General features: G+C 42.3%; 2 protein-coding genes and 1 long non-coding RNA gene across 11 annotated transcripts in view; 2 read left to right on the forward strand and 1 right to left on the reverse strand.

Moving 5' to 3' along the window:
* The window catches only part of Washc2c (WASH complex subunit 2C), a 59,694-nt gene extending 44,977 nt beyond the window's left edge, over window positions 1-14,717 (forward strand). For 4 of the 8 annotated variants that reach the window (XM_042273901.2, XM_042273903.2, XM_042273900.2 and 1 more), the window contains 9 exons: window positions 970-1,146; window positions 5,681-5,809; window positions 5,923-6,003; window positions 6,608-6,727; window positions 7,631-7,693; window positions 8,042-8,254; window positions 10,175-10,798; window positions 11,752-11,929; window positions 14,377-14,717. In XM_042273901.2, coding sequence (XP_042129835.2) covers window positions 970-1,146; window positions 5,681-5,809; window positions 5,923-6,003; window positions 6,608-6,727; window positions 7,631-7,693; window positions 8,042-8,254; window positions 10,175-10,798; window positions 11,752-11,929; window positions 14,377-14,516 — 1,725 coding nt within the window. In that variant the 3' untranslated portion in view covers window positions 14,517-14,717. The remainder of the gene's footprint in view (window positions 1-969; window positions 1,147-5,680; window positions 5,810-5,922; window positions 6,004-6,607; window positions 6,728-7,630; window positions 7,694-8,041; window positions 8,255-10,174; window positions 10,799-11,751; window positions 11,930-14,376) is intronic. The other 4 variants (XM_076567675.1, XM_076567676.1, XM_042273905.2 and 1 more) reach the window with 1 other exon arrangement.
* Window positions 11,699-14,378, reverse strand: LOC143272478 (uncharacterized). The gene is made up of 2 exons (XR_013050094.1): window positions 13,977-14,378; window positions 11,699-12,093 (listed from the first exon to the last, which is right to left on the reverse strand). It is a non-coding gene; the product is annotated as an uncharacterized LOC143272478 (long non-coding RNA).
* Window positions 14,718-16,212: 1,495 nt separating the features above from the next.
* The window catches only part of Zfand4 (zinc finger AN1-type containing 4), an 80,965-nt gene continuing 71,773 nt past the window's right edge, over window positions 16,213-25,404 (forward strand). The window contains exons 1-2 of one of the 2 annotated variants that reach the window (XM_076567678.1): window positions 16,213-16,411; window positions 25,056-25,355. In XM_076567678.1, coding sequence (XP_076423793.1) covers window positions 25,094-25,355 — 262 coding nt within the window. In that variant the 5' untranslated portion in view covers window positions 16,213-16,411; window positions 25,056-25,093. The other variant, XM_042273910.2, reaches the window with a different exon arrangement.

Here is a 25,404-nt window from a genome sequence, read left to right on the forward strand (position 1 = left end):
TCAGTAGTTGCTTCCTGTCTATGGTGTGTCCCATGTTTTACTAATTCTCTGTACTCTGTAGGTCCAGCTGCTCAGGTTTAGTTCCTCCCAAGGCCTGTGTGAAGAACATTTCATTTACTTTTCCCACAGAGGCTCCCGATGGCTACAGTGACACTCATGTGTAACTGAGTCACTCTACTCTTCCCCTCCTAGTGGCTGTATATGAACCTGAATTACCCTGTCACAGCCCATTCTATCCTTGACTCAAACTGTTTTGCTGCCCTGTCCCTCAGCTAAGTGTAAACTCCCTGAGGATTAGGTTTGTTCGCTTGCTTGGTTTTTTATTCATCAGCACTTAGCATATTGTCTTTCACAAAGTAGGAATTACTTTATATAGTATCACTTCTCTAATGAAACATGCTTTTCCACTTTGAAAGTTGGAATACACTCTACAGTCAATAATGTGTTTAGTTGGAAATTATCTTTCTTTCTTGTTTTGACCAGTAGTATCTTGCCTAAGTTGTGATACTGTTGGGTTAATGTTGCACTTTTAGTGTCATGTTAGAAATTGTTCTATGTAGATGAACATTGTAAGGCTACAATTTGAGTGTGTGATTTTGCTGGTTAAGTTTCCCTCTAGGACTTACATATTAAAACTAGGAATTAAGATCCATTCCTTATGATTGACATCTATTGACATTATAATTTAGAAATTCTTTCTAGTAAATAAGCAACTTGTGTACATCAAGTTATAACTACCCTTTCACTTCGTAAGAGGAAAAGGAGCCTCTGGCTTAACATGATTTGGAAAAATCATCTTTAACTGTGAATTGTCTGTTCTAGCCTCTTGGTCACATGGTAGTATATGTTATAAGCTGTGTTGCACTGAGTCATGTTAATGTGGCAGTTAATGAATTAATGGCAAGCTTATGAAGGCCATGATAGGATTTTAATTTCTAGCAATTAATTTTTTCTTATTTCTGTTTGTAGGAAGCACTTTTTACTGCATCTGACCAGGAAGCAGTCGGGCCTGATTTATTTTCTTCTTCATCTCCATTGGACAGAGGAACCAAGGGTAGAACCAAAACTGTCCTCAGTTTGTTTGATGAGGAAGATAAAGTGGAAGATCAAAGCAACACCTGTGTGCCGCAGAAGGAACTGGAAAAGGTGAGCAGAGAGCAGTAAATGTTTTCGTGCCTACAGGAGAGGACGGAATTCCCTTTCAAACAGGCTGTTGCTGCTGACTGGGGAGGTACGGAGGAAATCGTGGTTTTCAGTACAAGTGTTAATGATTCTCTCTAGTCAGATGGTGATCCCCAGTCACATCAGTGGCTTGTTCCTTACATCCGTCAGGTTAGGTAGGGAATTAGAGTCTCACTTGCTTCTTCTGAGATGTGCAGACCTTGTTGCTCTTGAGAGAGTTGGCTCATTATAAGAGTAAATAGTAGGAGAGGGGAGTTAGGGCAGATGTGTGTACTTCAGTTATGCTCGCATTCAGTTTTAGAAATATTAGTGGTGGAAGGGCCATTTCTCAGTATATCAGGTGTCAGAACACCTTTTCTCTAAAGGGCTGTATGAAAACTGTGTTAGCTTTTGCAGGCCATGTGGGTTTTCTTGTAGTTGCTCATCTGCCATTGGTTTTGGATCTCTGTGATGGTCTCTACTGCACAAAGAGCTACACATGTATGGGCACAAGGATAAGTATTTAGAATATAGTTAGAAATTGGATTAGTTTAGGAAAATGTCGGTAGTAGGTTCTCCTCTAGAGTCTAGACCTCTTCAGCCCAGCTATTAGGCTAGGTTTACAGTACTAGGCATGTACTTCCTCCTGTTGAGTCTGCTTAAGTCCAATTAGACAGCTATTGTTACAGTCGGAATAAAAGTGCCGCTTTTTTACCATTAGGGAGGTCGTACTGGGCTGTCTCTACACCTAGTTAGGACACTGATTGATTTTTCTCCCTTGTCAGCTTACATAGCACCTTCCAATAGTTGGGAGAGGTAGTCATCAGGGTAGGAGGCTTCCAAGTCATGTCTAGCTCAATTCTTCCAAGTCCTGTGTCTGTAGTATGTGGTGTCTATGGCCAGAGGATCTTTCTTACTTTCAAGTTGTTAGAGGCAATCAAGGATGATGGCAATAACCTATATTATTTGGGGTGTCTCTTGGAACCCCCTGACAACAATGTGAACAGAAGTTTCCTATGCTTGGAACTGGAGTTTTGGTTAGTTTATGGCCCTTGCAGGGAGCATTGTCACCCATGTGTATAACTCCATTTAAACTATATATACATAGAAACAAGCATAAACACACAAACATGTCTTTTTAGTAACCTTATAAAAGACTGCGTTTCCCTATGGCCTTTTCAAACATCCTTAGTGTTATTTACTCTCCTTCCTCATTCTTCACTCCCGCATGTATTTCTTTCACTGCTTTTGAGATTCATCTCACCCCAGTCAGAATGGCTAAGATCAAGAAAACAACTGGCAACACATGCTAGAGCATGTATGGGGAGGTGGAACCCTCATCACTGCTGATGGGACTGTTGGTGCAGATTGGTGCAGCCACTCTGGAAATCTGTGTGGAGAGTGTTCACAACATTAAAAGTAGATCCATCATATGACTTAGCTGTACCACTCCTTGGCATCCTGTTCCACAGATACTTGCTCAGCTATGGTCGTTGCTGCTCCATTCACAATAGCCAAGAAATGGAAACAATCTACATGTCTTTCAGCTCATGACTGAATCATAAAAATGTGGTACATATATACAATGGAATACCATTCAGCTCTAACAAAAAATACAATCATAAAATTTGCATGAAAGGGATGGAACTGGACAATATCATACTGAGTGAGGTAACCCAGAGCTAGAAAGACAGACAGTACATATTCCAATAATTTCACTGCTGAACATAGTAGCCTTGTTCCGTGAGGCTACTATTGTTTTGAACCCAAACTAGACAGATACGTCTTTTTAAAATTTTATTTTATGTATACGAGTGGATTGCATGCATGTATATCTGTGCATCACATGTGTGCGTGGTGCCCACAGAATCTAGAAGAGGACATTGGATCATCTGGAACTGGAGGTACAGATGGTTGTGAGCTACCATGTGAGTGCTGGGAACCCAACCCAGGTCCTCTGGAAGAACAGTCAATGCTCTTAACCACTAATCCATCTCTCCAGCCCAAGACCAGATAGATCTTAAGACTACAGACTAATATTTTCTGAAAATAGATGATAAAATGCTCAACAAAGTCCTAGTAAACCTAGTTTAGAAAAATAAGAGGAAAAGCCAACATAAGTGGAATTTCTCTTAAGACTGCAAAGGTAGTTGACTATATGAAAATCAGTCAGTGTAATATATTATGTTAATAAAGTGCAGAATGGAAAGCACATTGTCCTCTTGATGGATACAGAAAGATATTTGAAAAAGTTCAAGCCCTTTCATGATTTAAAAAGCAAAAACAAAAGAGCACTTAACCAAATTAAATGTAGAAGGAAGCATCCTCAGTTTGGTCAGAGCATCCATGAAAACTCACAGTTGACATGCTTCAGGCTGAATACAGAAAACTTTCCCTTAAGGGTGTAAGACAGGGATACTCCCTCCCTCTTGCCATTGTAGCCAGCCTTGTACTCGAGGCTCTAGGTGAGGTGTCCAAGTTAGAGGCTGTCTATGTCAGGTAACAGGAAGTCCTAAAAACTACAGAATATCTAAACAACATGTGCAGGATATAAAATCAGTGTATCAGTATATTATAGTTTTATGTAGTCTTATCCGAAAATAAGAAATTCCATTTCCAGCATCAACAAAAAGGTAAAATACCTAGGAACACTTACTGAAAACATTGCAGGACTTACACATGCAAAACTGCATTCCAGGGGCCAGTGAGAGGGCTTGTTGAGAACAGGTGCTTGCAGCACAAGACTGAGGACCTGGTTCTGTCTTCGGAACCCTTGTGGAGGTGGAAGGAGAGAACAGCTGTACCCTTTACATGCTAGCCAGTCTGTCTTGTCAGATTGTGGCTCCAGGTTCAGTGAGAGACCCTGTCTTCAGTGGGGAGTGACTGAAGAGGACGCGTGATCTTAACCGTGGCTTCTACCCACAGATGTGCACTTGTGTGTACACTACACACGTGAAGAGAGAGCTTGGGGCTGAGAGAAGAGGGTAGACAGTAAGCACACACGACCATTAATTGTTTAGCTTTTTGTGAAGGGTGGTGAGATACAAGTGTAGAACTTTAGATTGGGATGGTTTTACAACTGTGAATATGCTGAAAAAAAAAAAAAAACCACTGACTTTTATCTTAACAAATTATAAACCCTAGTGTCTTAGGGTTTCTGTTGTTGTGGCGAAACACCATGACTGAAGGGCAAGTTGGGGAGGAAAGGGTTTATTCAACTTACACTTGCAGTTCATCACTGAGGGAAGTTAGGACAGGAACTCAAACAGGGCAGGATCTGGAAGCTGGAGCTGATACAGAGGCCATGGAGGGTGCTGCTTACTGGCTTGTTCCCTATGGCTTGCTCAACCTGCTTTCTTTCTTTCTTTCTTTCTTTCTTTCTTTCTTTCTTTCTTTCTTTCTTTCTTTCTTTCTTTCTTTCTTTCTTTCTTTCTCTCTCTCTCTCTCTCTCTCTCTCTCTCTCTCTCTCTCTCTCTCTCTCTCTCTCTCTTCTTTTTGGTTTTTCGAGACAGGGTTTCTCTTTGTATCTTTGCGCCTTTCCTGGAACTCACTCTGTAGCCCAGGCTGGCCTCGAACTCACATGTGCTGGGATTAAAGGCATGCACCACCATCAGCCTGCTTTCTTATAGAACCTAGAACCACCAGCCCAGGGACAGCATTACCCACAGTGGGCTGGGCCCTCCCCCACTGATCACTAAATGAGAAAATGCCTTATAGCAGGATCTCATGGAAGCATTTCCTCAGCTGAGGCTCCTTCTTCTCTGATGACACAAAACCAGCCAGGACACCTAGGTTGTCAGCCATGTAGGTTGCAGTTCTTTTCTGTATGTGGTTGTGTGTGCAGGATGACAGCCATGTTTATGGTCATGGTTGTGGAGGCCAGAGGTTGGCATTGGGAGTTTTCTTCTCCTGCTGTAGCTCTCCACATTAATTTTTGAGACAGCCTCTCACTGATTATTGAGGATGATGGGCAGTGAGTTCTTCTTGGTCTTCAGCCCTCTGTCCTGCCCCAGACCTGGGGCTGTAGATAGGTTCTTACGTGGTTGTGGGGTGGTGGGACTCAGTCCTCATACTTGTGCCGTAGACACTGCCCACTGAGCCATCTCTCCAGCCCTCCTCCTTTTAATGCCAAGCCAAATAAATTGTTCATAGTAATTTCTACATTGTTCTTCCTTCGGAAATGAAATGGAGAAATAGGTGTGGTTTGGCTTTACCCCCAGAGTGCTGCTTCTTCAGTCAGTATGGAACTAATGGGTTAGGATTGGGTTATTTTTTGGTGGGGTTGGCATAGGGTGGAGGTAATAAAAAATTTAGGTACTACATGAAGGTTGAAAGATTGTGCATATGCTATCTGTATTTACAAACTTATTCACCACTGTTTTTGATAATTCACTTACCAGCACTATTTCGGGTAACTATATAGTATTCTGTTTGTGAGTGTCTTTCCCCTGGTGATTGGCATGTAGGCCGTGGTCAGACTTTTACCACATCTTTGTTGTGTCTGTTGTCTTTTGCCAAGGGTCTCAAAACTGATGGCCGCCCCAAGAGCACAGGCGTCTTCCAGGATGAAGAGCTGCTTTTCAGCCACAAGCTGCAAAAGGACAATGACCCAGATGTTGATCTTTTCTCTGGCACCAAAAAAACCAGGGTTAGTTCCTTCTAGTCCCCTGTTAGAGCTTGTGTGGCTCGTGGTGTAGGTGGTTCACAGTGTGGTAAATGGCTCCACTTTGGGATGTGTGATCTACGTGTGATTTCTTTCAGTTGTCAGTGCCCCGTGGTGGGAGCCTGTTTGGTGATGATGAAGACGATGATCTTTTCAGCTCTGCCAAGACTCAACCTGTGGTACCAGCTTTTTTTTCTCAGGCTTGGGGAGGATAGGAAATGAAAGTTTGGCTAAGATGAAGAAATTGTAAGGCTTCCTAGTAAATGAGTAACAGATAATAGATGGGGCAGTATGTACATAGGGTGTGGCTTTCAGTTCACAATGCTAACTGATCCAGAGTCTCAGATTGTGGTGCAGACCTGGTTGATTTTTAAAGAGTTTATTGGAGGACGCTTGCATATAATATGGACTACATTTTGTTCCTTTCAGATGCAGACCTTTAAATCTGAGTTTTAGTCTGTGTGTATTTTTCTCCTGCTGTATTAGGGTTTGTATACTTTTTTCCTTTTTATTGCAGAAAGGACTCCTGTGTAAGTCACAGTCTTTTTTTTTTTTTTTTTTTTTTTCCCTTAAAACCTGTGCATGCCAGGCCATCCTTCTGCCACTGCCACTGAGCTGCATCTCAGCCCTAGAAAAACCACAGTGCTTAGGATGCTGTTTCTGAAATGCCACCTATGAGTTGGCTAATGGACTTTCAAAACCCACAGGCCAGGTTCCTGTTTTCAGTATTGTTCAAAATTTTGAAGATACATGATAGACTCTGATTTTTTTTTTCTTTTGAAGGTACCAGAAAAAAAGGGATTACTGAAAAAAGACCACCCTGTTTCTTTAAAGAGTGAGAAAACTCCTGAGTCTACTCAAGGTAGCAAAGAGAAAAGCTTATGGAAAGCAGAAACACCACAGGTTAGAACTCTCCTCAAGGGCGTTCAGCTCTTACCTTGTCCTGCTTAGACAGTTCCTGGCGTAGAACTAGGGTTGCTCAGAATTCTTCGTTAGAGAGGGACTAGCAGCCAGCACCCTCCCTTTCACTCTATCCTTTTATCCCCACTTTTTTCCCCACTTGAGAGACCTGTGTATGTAATCATTACTGTATTTAGAACAAATGCCAAGTTCAGTTTCCAGTTTGATGTTCGGATAAGATAAGAGATCATTTTTCACTAGTGCCTCCATTTCTCCCGCAGGGCTTCTTCATTGGAGTAGAATTATATTCTAATTAATACAAATAACGTCTGCTTTCTTGGTTCCTCCTCAGGGTCACTGCTCCAAGATAGTTGCTGTAAAACCTCCCTTCTGGGAGTCCTCTCAGTATCATGTGGGGCTTTTTCACAAAGGGAGCCAGACAACTGCAGTTGTCTCTGGAAATTTCACTGAGGCCCCCATGCCTGCACTTGGAGGCACGTGGTTAGCATATCTCTTACCTCATCTGGAATTGAGATGCTTCTGTATTTAGAACTTGTGCACCAGGCCGTGGGGAGCTTGTGTGCTTTTTTGGTATTTGCCATGTTGGATAACTCATCATGGTATGTTGGGACAAAACTACAGCTCTGCTCTTACTCACCACCAGAGTCCCCCTTTCCTGCTTGTGCCTGTCCTGTGATGGCCTTCCCTCCTCCGTTGGAGGAGGCATCAGTGAAGTAATGCTAGCAATTGAGTGAATGCTGTGAGGCTCCGGGCCAGGGTTACAGAGCTGCAGACAGGGACAGCTTTGCTCCATCACAGATTTACTTACAGATATGAATGTAATCCAAGACACAGTTTGTTTCCTGTTCCCTCAATGGATTTTTAACTAAATTTAATTTCACACAGGATTCTTCAGGTCTCACTCCATTTAAAAGCAGAGAGCCATCCAGTCGGATCGGGAAAATACAAGTAATTATATTGGATCTGGAGTCTTCATTGCCTGCCTGTGGCACCTATAAAATTTGTGGATTTTCAGTTTTTTCAGCTGCTACCAAGCATTCTCTCATCTCTTCCCCTGCCAACACCATACCCTCCACCCTTGCCTAGTTGTTGCTTCTTATGCACTGCTCTTTAATGTCTTTTGATCCCAGTGATGGGCACAAGTATGTGCCCCACTGAGCCTGGATCAGGTGATTTTCCTACATTTATATTCTCTTGTATTCTACACTGTGTGCAACACAGATATCATGTGTCACAGAATTGGTAATCTGCCCCTGTGTTTAAGTACAAATACTGAGTTCTGTTTTTCTTCTTTAGGCAAATTTAGCCATTAACCCAGCAGCCTTGCTGCCCACAGCGGCTCTGCAGATCCCAGGAACAAAGCCTCTTTCATCTGAACTAGCTTTTCCTTCATCTGAACCTGGAAGGAGCCACGTCCCGGAACGTGTGCCCACTCTTCCTGGGAGTGAGGAGGCTGGTGTCAGTTTCGATCTTCCAGCCCAGGCAGACACCTTACACAGTGCAAACAAGGTGATGCAACTGTCTTCTGTTTGTTTGTTTTTCTGTGAACCAGGCTAACCTGACTGCTGCTTTCTAGACCAGTCTGCAGTCCAGCTTCCCGTCTCCACCTGAGGGGCACTCACCCTTCCTCCTGTCTGCCTCTCTCCATTTCCTAATGGTGCTTCTGCTTTTCCATTACCCACTTCTGCTTTCCCACTGATCTTTAAATATGGTCACACCAGGCCCTCAGTCCCTAGTAACGTGCTGTGTCCTGTTGCTGCCCGCCAGCCCTAGTGCTTTTCCCACAATGCTCTGGAGCACCACGCCATCCTTACTTCCGTGGTTTTCCCTGCTTCCTGTGGCTTGGGCCCTCTTCTCTGGGATCCCAAGCAGTTCCTGCCCACTAGGAAAGCTGTTGCAAAGGATGTCCTTAGTGGACTTCAAATGAACTCTTAGAAGTTTTCTTTTTCTCTCCAATCTCCCTTCTCTCTGAAGTCTTAACAGGTGTCCAAGTAGGCAGCAGGACCCAGGATGACCTGTCCCTGGATGATAAATAATTTTTAGTGTTTTCAGGTTTATTTTTCCTGTGTTAAAAAAACCAAAAACCAAAAAGCTCTTGTTGTTTTTGTTATCTTTCAAGCTTAAATTAGCTACTTCCTAAAATTGTTTTTTTTTTTTTTTTTTTTTAAAGAATATCTTTTATTTATTCTCTGACAAGTTCTCACATTGCATGCGATGTATCTTGGTTATATCTACCCTCAGCTCAGGCTCCCAGCCTCATTACTCAAAGCTTCCTAAAATCATGATATTTCTTTGAAGCAAACAGACACAGTTAAGTATTTTGTCCAAAATAGGTTGTATCTTCTCAAACAAAACATACCTTTTTATTTTGGAAAATATCAGAAATATTAAATCTTAGTTATTAAGAAGCTCCTCTTTTGAGGTTCTACCAAAGGTTCTCATGGGCAGCCACATTTGACATACAGCATCCAATACTTGAATTGGTGTCTGTTGACGTAGAACACAGCGCCGTCAGTTGCTTCTTTCTTACGCCATATCTCCTGCCCCTAGACCCTCATAACGCTGGCGCTGGAACCCCTCTCAGTCCTTTTCTTTCTTTTTTTTGATGAGGTGCCTGGCTTTGAATTAAGGGGTGAGGAGGTGCTGGCGTTTGTGTGTGTGTGTTTTGAGTCACAGCACACCAGCACTCCTGTTTTCTGGGGTTCCAGCAACATTGAAGCTCTTTTGCATGAAACTGTTGTCAAAAGATTGAAGTACAGGAGGAGGAGGTGGTTTAAGAGGTGAAGAGCACTGCCTGCTCGGTCAGAGGACCTGGGTTCAGTTCCAGCACCCACACAGCTGCTCACAGTTGTCTGTGACTTCAGTTCCAGGAGATCTGATGCTCTTTCACGCCTCCTCAGGCACTACAGGGATGCAGTATGCAGGCAGAACACCAATATACATAGACTAAACTAAAATATATTTCTGGAAAAAAAAAAAGCTTGGAGACAGAGGATACTAAAGGGTTAGGAAAGACTGAGTCCTGGAATAGTAGGAACTGGTTAACTCCCTTTTAGAAATCTTGAGGGCTGGAGAGATGGCTCAGTTGTAAAAGGCTGGGCTCACAATCAAAAAGACATCTTAAACAACTTTATCTTTCCCTTAGGTCAGTGCTTCTCAACCTGTGGGTCATGAACCCCTTGGAGTCCCATATCAGATATTTTTCATTATGATCCATAACAGTAGCAAAAGTACACTTATGAAGTAGCATGAAGAACTATGCTAAAGGGTCGCAGCATTAGGAAGGTTGAGAACCACTGGCTTAGGTGACACCTAGTTGAAGCAAACCACATATGGTTTTTTGAATTACTGAGTCTTTGCTGTGTTAGCTTTGAACTTTTTCCATTAGATCATGGTGTGGTGTGTGTGTGTGTGTGTTTGCCTTTGCAGAGTCGTGTTAAAGTGAGAGGAAAGCGTAGACCACAGACCCGTGCTGCGAGGCGGCTGGCTGCCCAGGAGTCCAGTGAAAGCGAGGACATGAGTGTCTCCAGAGGACCTGCTGCACAGTTGGCCAGTAGTCCCGTCTTACCAAATGGCCATCAACCTCAGCTGCAGCCCAGGATGGCCAGTGAAGAGATCAGCTCTGAGAAAGCCGTGGCCCCAGCTGCTCCACCTTGGGAAAGTGGTCCTGCATTGTCTGGAGGAGACAGAAGCTTTTTTGTGACTTCTCTGCCTCAGACTGGAAATGAGGCTGACCTGTTTGATTCAGGGGACATCTTTCCCCAGAGCCTAGGATCACAGTCCATGGAGGGAACAAAAGTCAAGGCAGCAGAGACCCCAGCCCACTTGTCAGGAGGAAGTAAAGAGAAGAGCCTTGTGTTTCCTGTTCTCAGTGAGGCCAGCAGTGCTGATGATCTCTTCCAGACTGTCAAACCAAGACCAACAAAGAAAAGAAGCCCTTTCCCCCTCCTTGAAGATGAGGATGACCTCTTTGCAGATCAGAAAGGCAAAAAGAAGGAGTTGAAACCTGACAGCCATCAGGACAACATATCAAAAACACAAGACATTTTTGAGGTAACAAAAATACTTCATGTCTGGGTCTTTAAGGAAAGTAAATGATTGGCTTCTTGAGCTATAGAGTATGCGTGTGTTGCTTGTCTGCTGTCTACTTGTTTATTAATCATGATTAAGTCTCTTGTTAATAACACTAAGGATATTTTTTACTGCCTTTAATCTTTGTTATACGCCTTGAATTATTTAAAAAATGTTATTGTTGTCCTGGGGATAAAGCCCAAAACCCAGTACATGTTAGCCACAGCTTAAGCCTTGGGCTGTGATATATATATATATATATATATATATATATATATATATATATATATATATATATAGAGAGAGAGAGAGAGAGAGAGAGTAAATGTTTTTAATTACTTTTTTTGCTATTTTTTAAACTTGTAGAATGGTGCTGCTGTCAGTGACATGTCGTTCTGTGACATGTATGAACTCCATTGCTACAGCTTGTGTGTTTAAGCCCTGCCTCTAGTTGGGACTCTGCTTTAGCAGAGTTTTGATGCTAAGGCTTTTGTGGTAGTTGTTCAGCAGATGTTTATGGAGCATGGTGGCCCTGGGGTCAGCAGGAGAGCTAGGACACCTGTTCTGTCCCGATATTTCAAGGAGAGGCGCGAGATCCAAACAGAGCAGCAGGTAGTTAAGGTGATGTCAAATGGCACTAAATGCCATGAAGAAAACTACCTGGGGCAGAGCATAGTCACAGCAGGAGGTGGTTCTCCTCCTCCACAGGAGGTGGCTCTCCAGTCTGGACCTGGTAGACACCTCACTGCAGAGCTGGTATTTGGACTGTGACGGGAAGAATGATGAGGACAGTTGTGCAGAGACCTAGGGTAGTATCTTCCAGCCCATGGGGAAGTCTGCATGAGTATCCTGGTCACTTCATATCTATGAATTATTGAACTATTTTTAGTTTTAAAAATACTTTTATTTATAAAAGTTATTTTTGGCTTAACTAGGATGATATATTTGCTACGGAAGCAGTTAAACCTTTTCAAAAAAAGAGAGAGAAGGAGAGAACTTTGGAACCCAACTTATTTGATGATAATATTGATATCTTTGCTGACCTAACTGTAAAACCCAAAGAAAAGTCCAAAAAGAAAGTGGAAGCCAAGTCTATGTTTGATGATGATACAGGTGAGTATGGGTTTCTTGCCCCTTCTGTAAGTATGGCTATCTGCAGTGCACCAGAAAGCATCACTGTTCACTGACTGAATACATTTTCTGTTGTTCACATTGGCCCTTTCTTGGACTTTGTTCCTCAGTTGTAAACAGATGTTTCCTTTCCTGACTGCTCAGTCCTAAATAATCACACAAAGGCTTATATTAGTTATAAATGTTCAGCCAATAGCTCAGGCTCATTACTAACTAGCTCTTACATTTTAAGTTAACCTATATTCCTTATTTATGCACTGCCACGTGGCTGTACCTTTATTACCATGGCATGTTCATCTCCTGCTCTCTGCATCTGGCTGGTGACTCCTCTGTCTCTGCCCTTCTTCCTCCTATCATTCTTAGTTTGGCTTTCCTGTTATCCTGTTCAGCTATCGATTAGTAAGTTGGTTTATTAAACCAATCATAGTGATATATATTCACAGTGTACAGACGATTATTCCACAGCACTCAGTAGGTCTTCCTTTCTTTGCTGTGGAATCCTGGATAGTCTAAGAATGTGATGTGTAGATGGACTAGTTAGTCATTTTCATGAGGCCACCCTATGTTATGCTGAGTATCAAGGTTTAAGACAGTGCCCAGCCTTTGACCTGAAAGTAGAAGCTCACTGTTATCTCAGTGCTCACTGCCATCATCTGACAAGCACTGGTTTTGAAAGGCGAATCCATCAGCAGGCCATGAAACCGGTTGAGTCAGAATAGCAGCTGGACAGTGAGGGACAGCAGCTTAAGGACTGGAGGGTCAGTACAAGAGAGCAGGCCTGTGCAGTGGAATCAAGCATGTCAGACTTGGCCTCTCCCTGAATTCTATGTATGTATGAACATGCTGCACCCACTCCTCAGCTAACAACCTAGCCAAATGCTGATAACTCTCCATGTTGGGCTCCTGATGTGTTGGTAGACCCGGACTGGAGCTGGGACATGTCCTCTCTTCCTCTGTCCCTCTAGGTCTGTCCCTTGGGACTGGCAGGGAAAGCTTTTGTTTCAAAGACACACTAGTCTGTCCCCTCGGCAAACCTTGGCTCTATCCTCATGTGTCCTACTACATAGAGTGTAGAAGAGACTTGGGTTGCTTTTCTTTGTTCATGTTTTGACACATGATCTTGGTGGCCCTGGCTAACCTTGAATTTACCACTCTCCTGATCTTAGCCCTCCCAGCTGCTGGGGTCACAGGCATACATAACTTTCTTTCATTACTAAGTTATCATACATGCTTATGGTAGCATTCATACAACTTAGAAAAATTTATAAGTGGAGGAACAAAAGCCTTAAAGCTAAGCAATATTAATAGTTTGTTGTACATCCTTTAAGACATAGCACTATTGTATATTTACACAGAGTCAATTTTTAAAGTAAGAGCAGACTTTACCTGTTTTACTTCTAGTCACATCTTAAATATTTTTCCATGTTGGTACATAGAAATCTTTAATTTCAGTGTTTTGAGTGATACTGCTTTGTGTTTAGCTGTTAGCTTATTACGGGCAATCTAGATCATTTCTAGTTTCTGTTATAGATAATGCCATGGTCTTTATCATTTTTGTACACCTGTCTTTATGTACAACATGCTGAAATTTGGTATGTTAGAATCCTACCAATAACATTGTGTTGTAGGATATTTGTATACTGTGTGAAGATATATTGCTGTGATTAGTTTAGTAAAGAGGTGAATAGCCAATAGTTCGGCAGGATGTGGGACTTCCAGGCAGAAAGAGAGGAAGTGGGACATGAATCTAGGCACCAGGGAGATGTCAGGAGACATGGAGAGGAAACCGGAGGTGCAATATGGAAGAGAGGTAATGCTACATGATAGAACATAGATTAATATAAATGGGTTAATTTATAAGAGCTAGTTAGGATCAAGCCTAAGCTGTAGGCCAAGCTTTCATAATTAGTTAGTCTGTGTGATTATTTGTGGGCTGGCAGCCGACAAGAAACTACTTCTACATTACTGGGAAAGTGGCATAGTTAAAAGTCTAAAACACTAACATGAATGAATCAGACTTCATTCTTACCATGGAGATGTGTCCGATTGACTCCTTTATTCTGTATTGGATTTCTCTTTGCACATTCTCACTGTCCTTAAAGGCCAGAGTGGAAAGAAGATAGAAATAAGTTCAGTGTCCAGGACTGAGTTAGAGAAGCAGTCCGCTGTACTATTTCTCACTTCATGTGCACATTCACACTTTTGTAGGTGAGAAACTTATACTAAAAAAGAACCTGATTTTTATGTATCATTATAAAATTTGGGTGCCACGAACTGAGCCAGGACCAGAACCTAAAATGTTTGACTTGCGTATTGGTACTGTACAGTGTGTTATCAGAAATGGGTCACCAGTTTGTGTGGATGTGTCTTAAATTCCCATTTTCTTGCCTATCTTAACAGCTTTTTTTTTTTTTCTTCTCTTTTTAAAGATGATATTTTCTCCTCTGGTCTCCAGTCTAAGATGTCCAAACCCAAAAGCCAATCTGCAGAGGTCACATCTGAACTAAGATCTGATCACAAAGTGTCCAACATTTTTGATGACCCCCTGAATGCCTTTGGAAGCCAGTAGAGCATGTGGGGTCTTCACAGTTCATCCTCCCATTCTGTTCGCAGTTATTGATGCTCTCTCCTACACCCACTGTCTTCACTGGATCCCCAAAGCAAATACTGAAACAACCAGGTCAACCTTTACCCAATGTAACTAATATTTTTCTGCACTGATTTTAATTATGCTTAAGTTTACAAATAAAAAATAAGTGCTTCATTCCCAGTGGTTTGTTTTTACTTAATTAGACTGCATAGAAGGGCATGCTAGAAAGAAATCTCTGTGGTTTTCATATGTGGGCAGGGAATGCAGAGATAGCCGTTGTCAGACAGAAGACCTGAAGTCCTTGCTCTGTGGGAGGGGCACTGAGTGCAGAGATGGTCTAGGCAGGTCAAAGAGAAAGGAGGTAAAAGATTCTAAACCTGTGAGAAGAGGTTTCCATTGAATTCCAAGAATGCCTCTGCCATCATCTAAGGGGAACTGTGGTCCTTTGCTGTCTTGATTTTGGAAACAAAGTTTTATTGGAACATAGCCATACCCATCATTTCCACATTATCTGTGGCTGTATTCAGGCTACTTACAATGCCAGAGTTTAGTAGTTTCAAGAAATGGATGGCTTAGTTGTAGGCATATGTTTGCCTTTCTTAGCTTTTGTTTCCTCCTTTGTAAATAGTTTGAGCCTGCAGGGTTGTTGTTGAGACTAGGTAATGACCCTTTTATCTGTCTACCCCCTAAAATGGTAGGTGAGGACCGTGATATGGCTTGATGAGGTAATGCACCTTTAAAGTGGAAGCCAAACATTTAAACTCATCCACCGGATGCTGGAACCCATGCTGAGTTACTCGTAGTTGAAATTTCCCGCACAGACACTATTCTGACCTCTGTACATTACCATCGTGGCTCTGTTCTCAGTTTGAAGCTACTAGCCCAGATCGCCGGCTGGGTGTAAGAGCCACCAGCAGGAGGCTGGCAGAAGGCCAGGGTCTCACCACACCTTCCACCTCAGTGCTCAGGAACTGTGAGAACTGTGGAAACTGGTGGGTAAAAACTCAAGTCTCTGAGAGGATGGGAGAAGACTGAAGGGTGTCTTTCACAGACTAGTCCCGAGTCACAAGTTGACTATTGGAGGTTGCATTGACCTCTTCTGCAGTCCACTCTAAAACATTTGAGTTGAACCACCTGTTAAGGGAATGAAGTAGTAGCGCCCAAGTTAGTTTATATCCCAGTTTAACCTCTTGGTGAACAGCAAAAGCATGCTGGAATTTCGAGCTCAAGCCACCTGTTTGACCTATAGTCCTCAGTAATTGCTCAAATGCAAGAGGTATACAGAAAAGTCACAAGCCCTTATAAGCAAGGTATAAGAATGTCCCCATTTTACAGATGATACAATTGAGTCAGAAATGCCAGGAAAGAGTGGAGCACAAAGAGGGTGGTGCGTTTCAGTCAGGCCAGCCTGGACGTCCTTTAGGTGCTCCAGACACTGGCAAGGCCACGAGTGGACAGGTTATCCCCCAGAGAACCTTAGCTGTGCCCCAGCCAGGCTGCTGCGCCCTGGCGCCCACTCTTCCCCGTAGACTGTGGCCTCTTTCCAGCCTCCTGCCTTGCCCCAGCCGGGTCCCGCGTCAGTAATAAAGGGTCAACATCCGGGCCTCTTCCAACCGACAACCCTTCCTGAACGCCCGTGCGACCCGGGCGTCCGAGCAACGGCCAGCCTCGGAAGACTCGGCCCCGCCCCTCGCAGGCTGATTGGAGGGCGCCGGCAGCGCTGGCCGGCGATTGGTGAGCGGTGTCACAAAGGGCGGGGCCTGGGCTTGGCAGGCCAGCGTCGGCTGGCGTCGCAGGCGCGCTCACCCTTATCGGCCTGCGGGCAGGCGAGCGAGCGAGCGAGCGGGCGGACGGGACCACCGGAGGGCGAGCGGGTGAGGGGCGCAGCGGGGCGGGGCGCGGCCGGGCGGGCGGGCGGCTGAGGGGCCCCGCTGCGTCTTCGCGGCTCGGGCAGGCGGGAGAGGTGCGCCTGCCTCGGCTGCAGCCTGGTCGCGCCCTCCGCGCTTCTCTGCTCCGGACTCACGGGACCCGGACAGCCGTCGCCCTGGGTACAGACTGGTCGCGCCCTCGGTTCCCGGCGCTGCTGACCCGACTTTGGGCCTGAGTGTGGTCCCTGCGGGCCGTGGTCCCTGGCCCCAGGGCGGCACAGCCGCACTTGGGCATCAGTCCTAGGCTAGAGTGGGATTCCACTCTTTTTAGTTCGATTTTCACATATCTGTACAAGTATACGTGTCTGCATTTTAAATGGCTGCATCGTGTTGTGGGTATTTTTATGTTGGGCGAAAAATTTAAAAGCTAACTCGTCGTGTGGCTAAGTTTCTTTGGACGAGAAGGAAGCAAAAGTCCAAGGTACTGAAATTACTTATTGCGTGCACTTACTGCTGCTTTTGCGGTTGTGTTTTTAGAAAATTTGAAATGATGAAATAAATGTGGCAGATTCATTTTGAAGTTTTTCTCCCAGCTTTTAAGCTAATTTATCAGTTTTAAGCATCGTTTCACTGACTTGTATCCTTTCACATCAGTATGGGTTGTCACTGTCCGTTGGTTTTCCAGTGTTCATGCAGTCCGCATGCCACTTTGAGGAGGCTTGCAGTCCTTCTCAGTGGGCCCAGTTTTTGTGCTGACGGGCCCACTTGAGCTTCCATTTGTCCTGAAGTATTCTACTATGGTTTATCCAGACCCAAGAGCGTTACACTGATAGGCGTTGTTGAGAAGTTTAACTTTTCTATACACAATTGTTTTCAGTTATGGTTACCGCCCTCGGCCCTTTTTGTACATAGAAAATTCTCCCGCTGACTGGGTCCAGACTTCATTTGGAGGTTCCAGCACCATTGATACTGTACTCCTTGCAGCGCTAATTTTCTTCTACTCAGAGTCACTTGATCTAGTCTCACTTCAGATTTAGGACTTCCAGATCTGTGACCTTCTACTTCCCCTCAGTTTGTTCGTTACTTCAGAGACCAAGGATAAAAAGCACCTCAAAGTTGTTCTCCTAGACACTGGTCACCAGTGCCTTCTCTAATGTTCATCTCAGCACTCCTAACATGTGACTTCCAAACTGCTTTTTTGTAGGTAGGATTGCTGTTGAAGAAGCAGACACTGATATTTCTGTAGCTCTGTGTATACCGTATACTGATACAGTGTATCACTGTATACTCTTTGGTATAATGTGATAAGGGCATTAAAACATATCTGCATGTTATCAGTGGGTATTTCACTGTAATTCTGGGGGGTTTGTTTTTGTTTTTTCTTTTTTTTTTGTTTTACGAAAATGCAGATTGAGCCTAGGGCCCAATATGTGCTGGGAAAGTACTCTCACTAAGTTGCACATTCACTATAAATGACGTAAGGATAATGAAACCTGAACAGTACCACTGTAGAGAGTAATGTGCCCTTCTCACTATGACCGACAGTAGAACAGCACAGTACTTTGTGTTGCTGTTATTTGTTACTTATCATTTTGATATGTTATATAGCTCCACTCAGAACAACTATGCTGTCAGCAACAGCTTTGCTTCTTGTGATGCCATTTTTTTGTTGTTGTTGTTTGTTTTTCGAGACAGGGTTACTCTGTGTAGCCTTGGCTGTCCTGGAACTCACTCTGTAGACCAGGCTGGCCTTGAACTCACAGAGATCTGCCTGCCTCTGCCTTCCAAGTGCTGGAATTAAAGGCGTGCGCCACCACTGCCCGGCTCTATGATGCCGTTTATAAAGGAACATTAGCTATCTGCATAATTCAAGTTTCCTAATAATATTTTATATTAGAACTATAAAAACTCTCTCTGAAGTGTGTACATGTTTGTTATGATTTTTATAGATTCTGATGTGGTGAATCAGAATGAGATTCCCAGAAGAAACCAATATTCCTCCAAACAGTTTTGGAGCATAACCACTATTTCTTCATTTCTGTGACAGGATAATACCCTTACATATATCATTAATTTTGTCTAATATAAAGATCAATGGAGATCTCTTAAAATTGTTTTTAATTGAATTTCATTGAACAACCGTTAATGGGTGCCAATATGTACAGGATGCTATACTGAGTGATGGAGAAGTCATTCCTCCCTTAAATGCTTATAGTTTACTAGCACAAGACTGACAGGTATGTAAGCAGTGCAGTTTTGATGGTGTCATATATGACATGGATACAAAAGATAGTAAGTATAAAAGATTTTATGGGATAGTTGATACCTGAGCTGAGGTTTTTGGGGAGAGGTATAGTGCTGGTTACTGAGCCCATGGCTTTGTATTGCAGGCACTCTCTTGAGGTGTATGTAGTCCTTTGTATTGCAGGCAGGCACTCTCTTGAGGTGTATGTAGTCCTTTGTATTGCAGGCAGGCACTCTCATGAGGTGTATGTAGTCCTTTGTATTGCAGGCAGGCACTCTCTTGAGGTGTATGTATAGTCCTTAGAACTGAGTTTTGAGGAATGATTAGGCACTTAGGAAGCCATGTGTGGAGTTGACACTGAGTGGGACAAAGCAGGAGCCATAAAATAGGGGCTACAACTAGAAGGTGGAAGAACCATAGATACGCTGGGGGAAGTGTGTAGATAGGTGAAAATGGGCTGGGAGATGGAATGTGTATGTGGACAAGTCTTTCTAAGGAGTTTGAAAGTTATTGTACAGACAGTGGAAGCCATGATAGGGCCTTCAGCTAGAAATAATAGGGTCAGTCTATATTTTCAAAGGATAGCTGTGCTTACATCATGTGTTATTAGAGAACTGCCAATTGAAATCAAAACCCGTAACACAGCGCAAAATGATGTGATGACAGAGGATATTAGAAACTCTTCGTTGGTGCTGGAAATCAGAATGATTTAGCCACTTTTGCATATTGTTTGGCAGTTTCTTTAAAAGAAAACCAAACACAGTCGGGTAGGGTGGGGCTCAGCTGTCGGAAGTAATGCTAACCGTACAAGCCTGAGGATCTTAGTTTGGATGCCCAGTGCCTGCAAGAACAGCTTGGCACAGTGATGTGCACCCGTGATCCTCGGGCTGAGGTGTGGAGACAGTGAAGAGTCCTCGGCTTGCCAGTCCCCGAGTCAGGGTGAATCGATGAGCATCAGGGTCAGTGATGCCTGAAAAGCATAAAGTGGAAGATGATAGAGGAAGATATCTGATGTTGACCGCTGGCCTCCAAATGTACACAGTGTACACACATGCACACAGTGTACACACATGCACATATACATGTGTATACAATGTACACAACTGTACACAATGCACATGTACATATGCACACAATGTACACACACATGCACAAAAAGTAGAAAATGCTCTTGTAATAAAATCTAGTCTAAATAAGTTTAAAATATATAACCATAACTCGTGTACAAAATCTACAAGTTTGTTCATAATTTCAAAAAAAAAAAATGGAGTATGTAAGCTATTTCTCAGTAAGAGAATGGATAAATGAAACTGTATGGCATCCAGACAATAGAGCATAGTTTAGCACTTAAAGGAAACAAGCCATCAAGGTGTGAAATGTTGCAAAAGAGCCTTAAATGTGTGTTCCTTAGAGACACCACTCTGAAACTGCTGAAGATTGTGTGATTCCAACTGCATGACATTCTGGAAAGGGCAAAGCTATGGAAACACTAAAAAGATCAAAAGTTGCTGAGAATTCAAGGCATGGTGAAGGATCAATAGCCCCAACACAGAATTGTTAGAATACTGAAACTACCCTGACATTGTCCTGGTAAATACATGTTTTCATATGTTTGTCCACACCTGAAAGATGTAGGTACCCCACCAAGAGCGAACCCTAGTGTAAGCTTTTGTGTTGGTGACAGTGATGTGTCGGTTCCCCAGTTGTTAATAGTGTCCTGTGTTAGTGCAGGATATAGGGGCGGAACAGGTGCCTGTGGGGACTCATTGTAACTTCTGTTCAGTTTTGTTGTGGATTTAAAACTGCCCTAAAAGTAAGTCTCCTTACTTATTAGGGAGAACATTCTTCTCTTTAGAATTACAACAACAGAACCAAGAAAACAAAATAAAATACCATCCAAAAAGATAAAAACAAACAAAAAACCCACAACAAACTGTAACCAAATAGAAGCACACACACACAAAACGGTGGAGTTCATCGTGTGTTGGTCAGCTACTCCTGAACATGAGGTTTGTCCTGTAATGGCAGTGCCACGCCATTAATAGTGAAGTTGTTAACCTTTAGTGTGCAGAGGGCCCAGCCCTCTGCAGGTCAGAGAGCCTGGGAATGAGCTGCAGAGTCAGTGAGAAGAAACACACAGACTTCTTTTTCTGAGGGATAAAAGTTTCTCTTTATTATTTTTCCTGTTGTTTGTTTCCTCCCTTCCTTTTTGCTCTGTTCTTCTACCCTGATGTTTTCCTTCCTTTCTTCCTAATGACTTCCTTCTCACTACTTCCTGATGTCTACCTTCTACATCTTTCCTGGTATTTTCCTTCTAACTTCTTTATTTTTTCCTTACAGCTTATATACCTCAGCAGAATCATTTAAGCAGTATAAAATTTGCAGTGTGGTTATATTTTGTTTGTTAAGTAAATGATTACAATGAGTATAAGTAAAAACCAAGATGTTTTTCATATCCCCTTACATGATTAAACATTTTACATATTACAGGTGAAAAACATAGATCAAGAGCCTTAACCATTTACATAGTTTTTATTATTGCCAGAAAAACAAGTTGCTAGTTTCACTTTTCATATTTTAGAGTCCAGTCCAATTATCTTAACTAACCATCTAATTCTTTGTTTTCTAGTTACATGAAGTCCATTGTTTAAAGCTTTATTTTAGCCACAATGCACACCAAAATCCATGAACACATTTCCCAATATCAAAAAGAACTTGAGGTAACTCCTGGGACCTGATTGTTTTCTTGAAGAGAAACTCATAAGTCCTATCTGTGTGACACTTCCTTGTTCCTATTTTCTACCCTCTACAACCCCTGCTTTATCAGGGGCGGGGGTAATACTTTAAACAGTACAATTTAAGAGGAAATCATCTTCATAATAATCCACATGTAAAAATGCCCAGTAGAGCAGGATACTTCCATAAGATAAACACACTACATTAAAGGCAGTGGGATCTCCCCCACACCCATTTATATCATGCCAGATACCAGAGAAAAACGACAGTGGCAAACATGAAAAGGCACAGCAGTAGCAAGAGACATTCAGGAGCCAAAGCCCTTGGGACCTTATCTATCTGAGATTTACTCATCAGTGCCTTGCATTCTGGTGGGCTGGACTCCTGAAGTCAATTGCCACCTGCTGCTTCTCTGACATGGCACTAGTGACTACTTTTTCATTCAATCATTTTTAAGAAATATAACAAAATAAAAGATAAAACAAAACCCATCAGATTAAAGTTGGACAAGACAAACAACAGAGAGAAAAGAGCCCAAGAGAAGGCACAGGAATCAGAGACTCACTCATTCCCACACTCAGGAATCCCACAAAAACACTAAACTGGAAGCCATAATATACTTGCAGAGGACCTGGTGCAGACCTGTGCAGGCCCTGTGCTTGCTGCTTCAGTCTCTGTGAGTTCCTATGAGCTTTGCACAGTTGATTTAAAGGGTCTTGTTCTTCTGGTGTCCCCCATCCCCTCTGGTTCTTACATTCTTTCAACCTCCTCTTCTGTGGGGTTCCCTGAGCTCTGAGGGGAGGGATGTAATGGAGACATCCCATTAAGGCTGAGTGTTCCAAGGTCTCTTACTTTCTGCATAATGTCTGGCTGTGGGTCTATATTTATTCCCATTTGCTATAGGAGAAAGCTTCTCTGATGGTGGCTGAACAAGACACTAATCTGTGAGTATAGCAGAATGTTATTAGGAGTCATTTTTATCACTACATTTTTTTCTTTTCTTAGACTAGTATGATTTGGCTTTACCCTAGGTCCTTGGGCTATTTAGTCTCAAGCAGTGTCAGGTTTGGGTTCCATCTTGTGAAGTAGGCATTAAATCATAACAGTTGTTGGTTGGTTACTTTCCCAAGCTTTGTGCCACCATTGCCCTAGCCTATCTTGCAGGCAGTATACCATTATAGGTAAAGGGTTTGTGGTTGGCTCAGTGTTTACATTTCTCTTTTGATAGCATGGAGAGTGCCTTCCTTTATCAAAGATGCTGGAATGTGGGGGTGAAGGCTCTATGCAGGCACCAGCTCGATGTCTCCATGTTCAATGAGTTGTGTAGGTGTTGTCTTCAGCATTGGGGCCTTGCTGTCAGTTTGTGCAGAGGAACCCATAGCCTTGGCATCAGCCTGCATTGTTTGGGGGTTCCCGTGGGCCCCTTTGGCCAACAACTCAATTAGATGTAACCCAGTCCTAGCACTGGAAGCTTCATTTGGTGACAAAAGATGGCCAGCTGGGATGCTATCTCCCCTATTATTTGGTGATTTCATTTAATTTACCTTCATATATGTATATATTTTCTACTGTACTAGGTTTCTATATTTTGCCTCAAATGGCCCTTAATTTTAGCTGTCTTTCCTTGTACTCCCTCTCACAACCTCTCTTCCCTGTCCTTTAGGATATTTTTAAAGAAATACTTTCAATCCAGTAGTAAAGAGTGGGCAAAGGCTATGAATAGATATTTCTCCAAGGGTGAGATGCAGAGGGCCTATAATTGCATAAAAGATGCTCATAATCATTTGAGAGTATAAATTACAACCATGGTGCACTACCATGTACTCACTAGGATAGCTTTAGTAAAAAGATAATAAAAATTATTGACAAACATGTGAAGAAATCTACACCCTCAATTTATTGTTACTTTATTATAAAATGATTCAAATTACGTGGAAAACTGTTTAATAATTCCATAAATTGCCCAGTACAGTTGCCATGTGACCCAGCATACCCATTTCTAGATGTATCATCAAGAAATCTTGATGATACACTTCTATGTATCATCAAGAAAAGAAAACTTGTCCAAATGATAGCTGATTGTTCATTATAACAGTATGTGCATTAGCTCTAAATTGGAACCTACCCAGGCACCTAAATCAGTGCCTGGAGAGATAATATGCACCAGGTCCATACAGATGAATGAAGTATTAATACATGGATGAACTTTGAAAACTTTATGCAAAGCAATGAAGCCAGTCACAAAATACCATATATTGTATCATTTCATTTATGTGAAGTGTCTGCAATAAGCAATTATAAAGAAAGTAAGTGGAATAGTTGCTACCTTGGACTTAGAATGGGGTGTAGATGGAGTTTCTCTGTGTCCTGGCAGTCACTTCCAAATAACCACACAGAGACTTATTATTAATGATAACTGCTGTGCCAATAGCTTAGGCTTGTTTCCAGCCAGCTCTTACAACTTAAATTAACCCATTTCTATTAATCTGTGTGTGGCCCTGTGGCTCGTTTACTTCATCTACGAACTTCCCATGTTGCTTCTTCTGCATCTGGCTCACTACTCCTGTGACTCTGCCCTTCTCCTTCCCAACATTCTCTTAATCTGGTTCTCCTGCCTAACCTTATCCTACCTACCTATAGGCCAGTCAGCTTCTTTATTAAGCCAGTCACAGCGACATATATTCAGACAGTGTAAAGGAATATTCCACAATGGGGAAATTTGGGCTATTGGGTGTAAGGCTTTTGGGGTGGTGAAAATATTGTAAAGGTGATTGCAAGAGGTTATTGATGTCACTCACGGCTAGACATCAATAACCTATGGTTGGCATACCCAAAGCCCTTGGTCAGCCCCCATCACTGGGGGAAATAATGGTTGCAGTGGTTGAACATTTTTTACATTAAAAATGAATGAATTTAGGATGTTAAGTAAGTCAATTTATGGTATGTGAATTATATTTAAACAAAACTATTTTGAAAAAAGATTTCCTCATCTCTCCAGAAAGGTACTCATTTGTGTTGTTTAAGTTTAGGACTCCGCCCCCCCCCCCATGAGATCTTCTCCAAATAACAGCAGTTTTCAGTGATCACTCTTGCTGCCAGTTCTACACTATTAACTTACCTTAGTGTCTATCCGTTGTGTTTGTCTCTCTTACTCTTGTATGCTTGTGAGTAGAGACTATCTAGTGTCTACATCATTACCATTGGTTATTTATTTAGTGGATCAATTTTAAAGGGACTTATTAGGTTGTTTGCCATTCTTTTCATCCAGTGTAATTATGTATAAGATGCTAAAGTTTTATATGGTTTAAAAGAGAAACATATTTTAGAAACGGATGTACATACACTTGGAAAGTCTTACAAAACTATATTGATATGTAGAATTTGAATATTAGCAAAAATGTTTGTCAATCATGTGTTGTATATTAGCAACAATGCTAAACTCTGGTAAGGTACCATAAGGAATCAAAAGTTTATCTATTCTTCATGAATAATGTACATCAGGAGTGATTTCAGAGGCAGGGAAGGAAAGTTCATTACTAGACACAGGTAAAGTTAGTAAAGTAAGTTGAGACTGTTTGGAAGACCAGTATGAGCCAGAGTTATTTGGAAAACCTTAACAAAGAAGGGACTTAAAGATTTGTTTTAAAAAATGAACTTTTGTTTTTTCAGGTACAAAACTTAAACATGAACAACGATACATATTACCAATGTTCAAAGCTGATTTGGGTAGAACTGGAATACAGTTGCATACAACATATTCCAGAGGAATTAGAAAAGTCAAAGTAATGGATAACAGAAAAGAGCCTCCATTCTTCAATGAAGATAACGTGGGACCATTTTACTTCAAACTTCCTTTCTATGACACCATGGAACTCTTCATCGAAACATTGACTGGAACATGTTTTGAACTAAGAGTTTCACCCTTTGAAGCTGTTATCTCTGTGAAAGGAAAAATTCAAAGATTGGAAGGTACTAGTCTTAGTTTCTACAATATGAGGTTTAAATATCTTAAAAGTTT

The sequence above is a fragment of the Peromyscus maniculatus genome, chromosome 3, assembly GCF_049852395.1.
Source record: "Peromyscus maniculatus bairdii isolate BWxNUB_F1_BW_parent chromosome 3, HU_Pman_BW_mat_3.1, whole genome shotgun sequence".
Classification (NCBI taxonomy): Eukaryota; Metazoa; Chordata; class Mammalia; order Rodentia; family Cricetidae; genus Peromyscus; species Peromyscus maniculatus.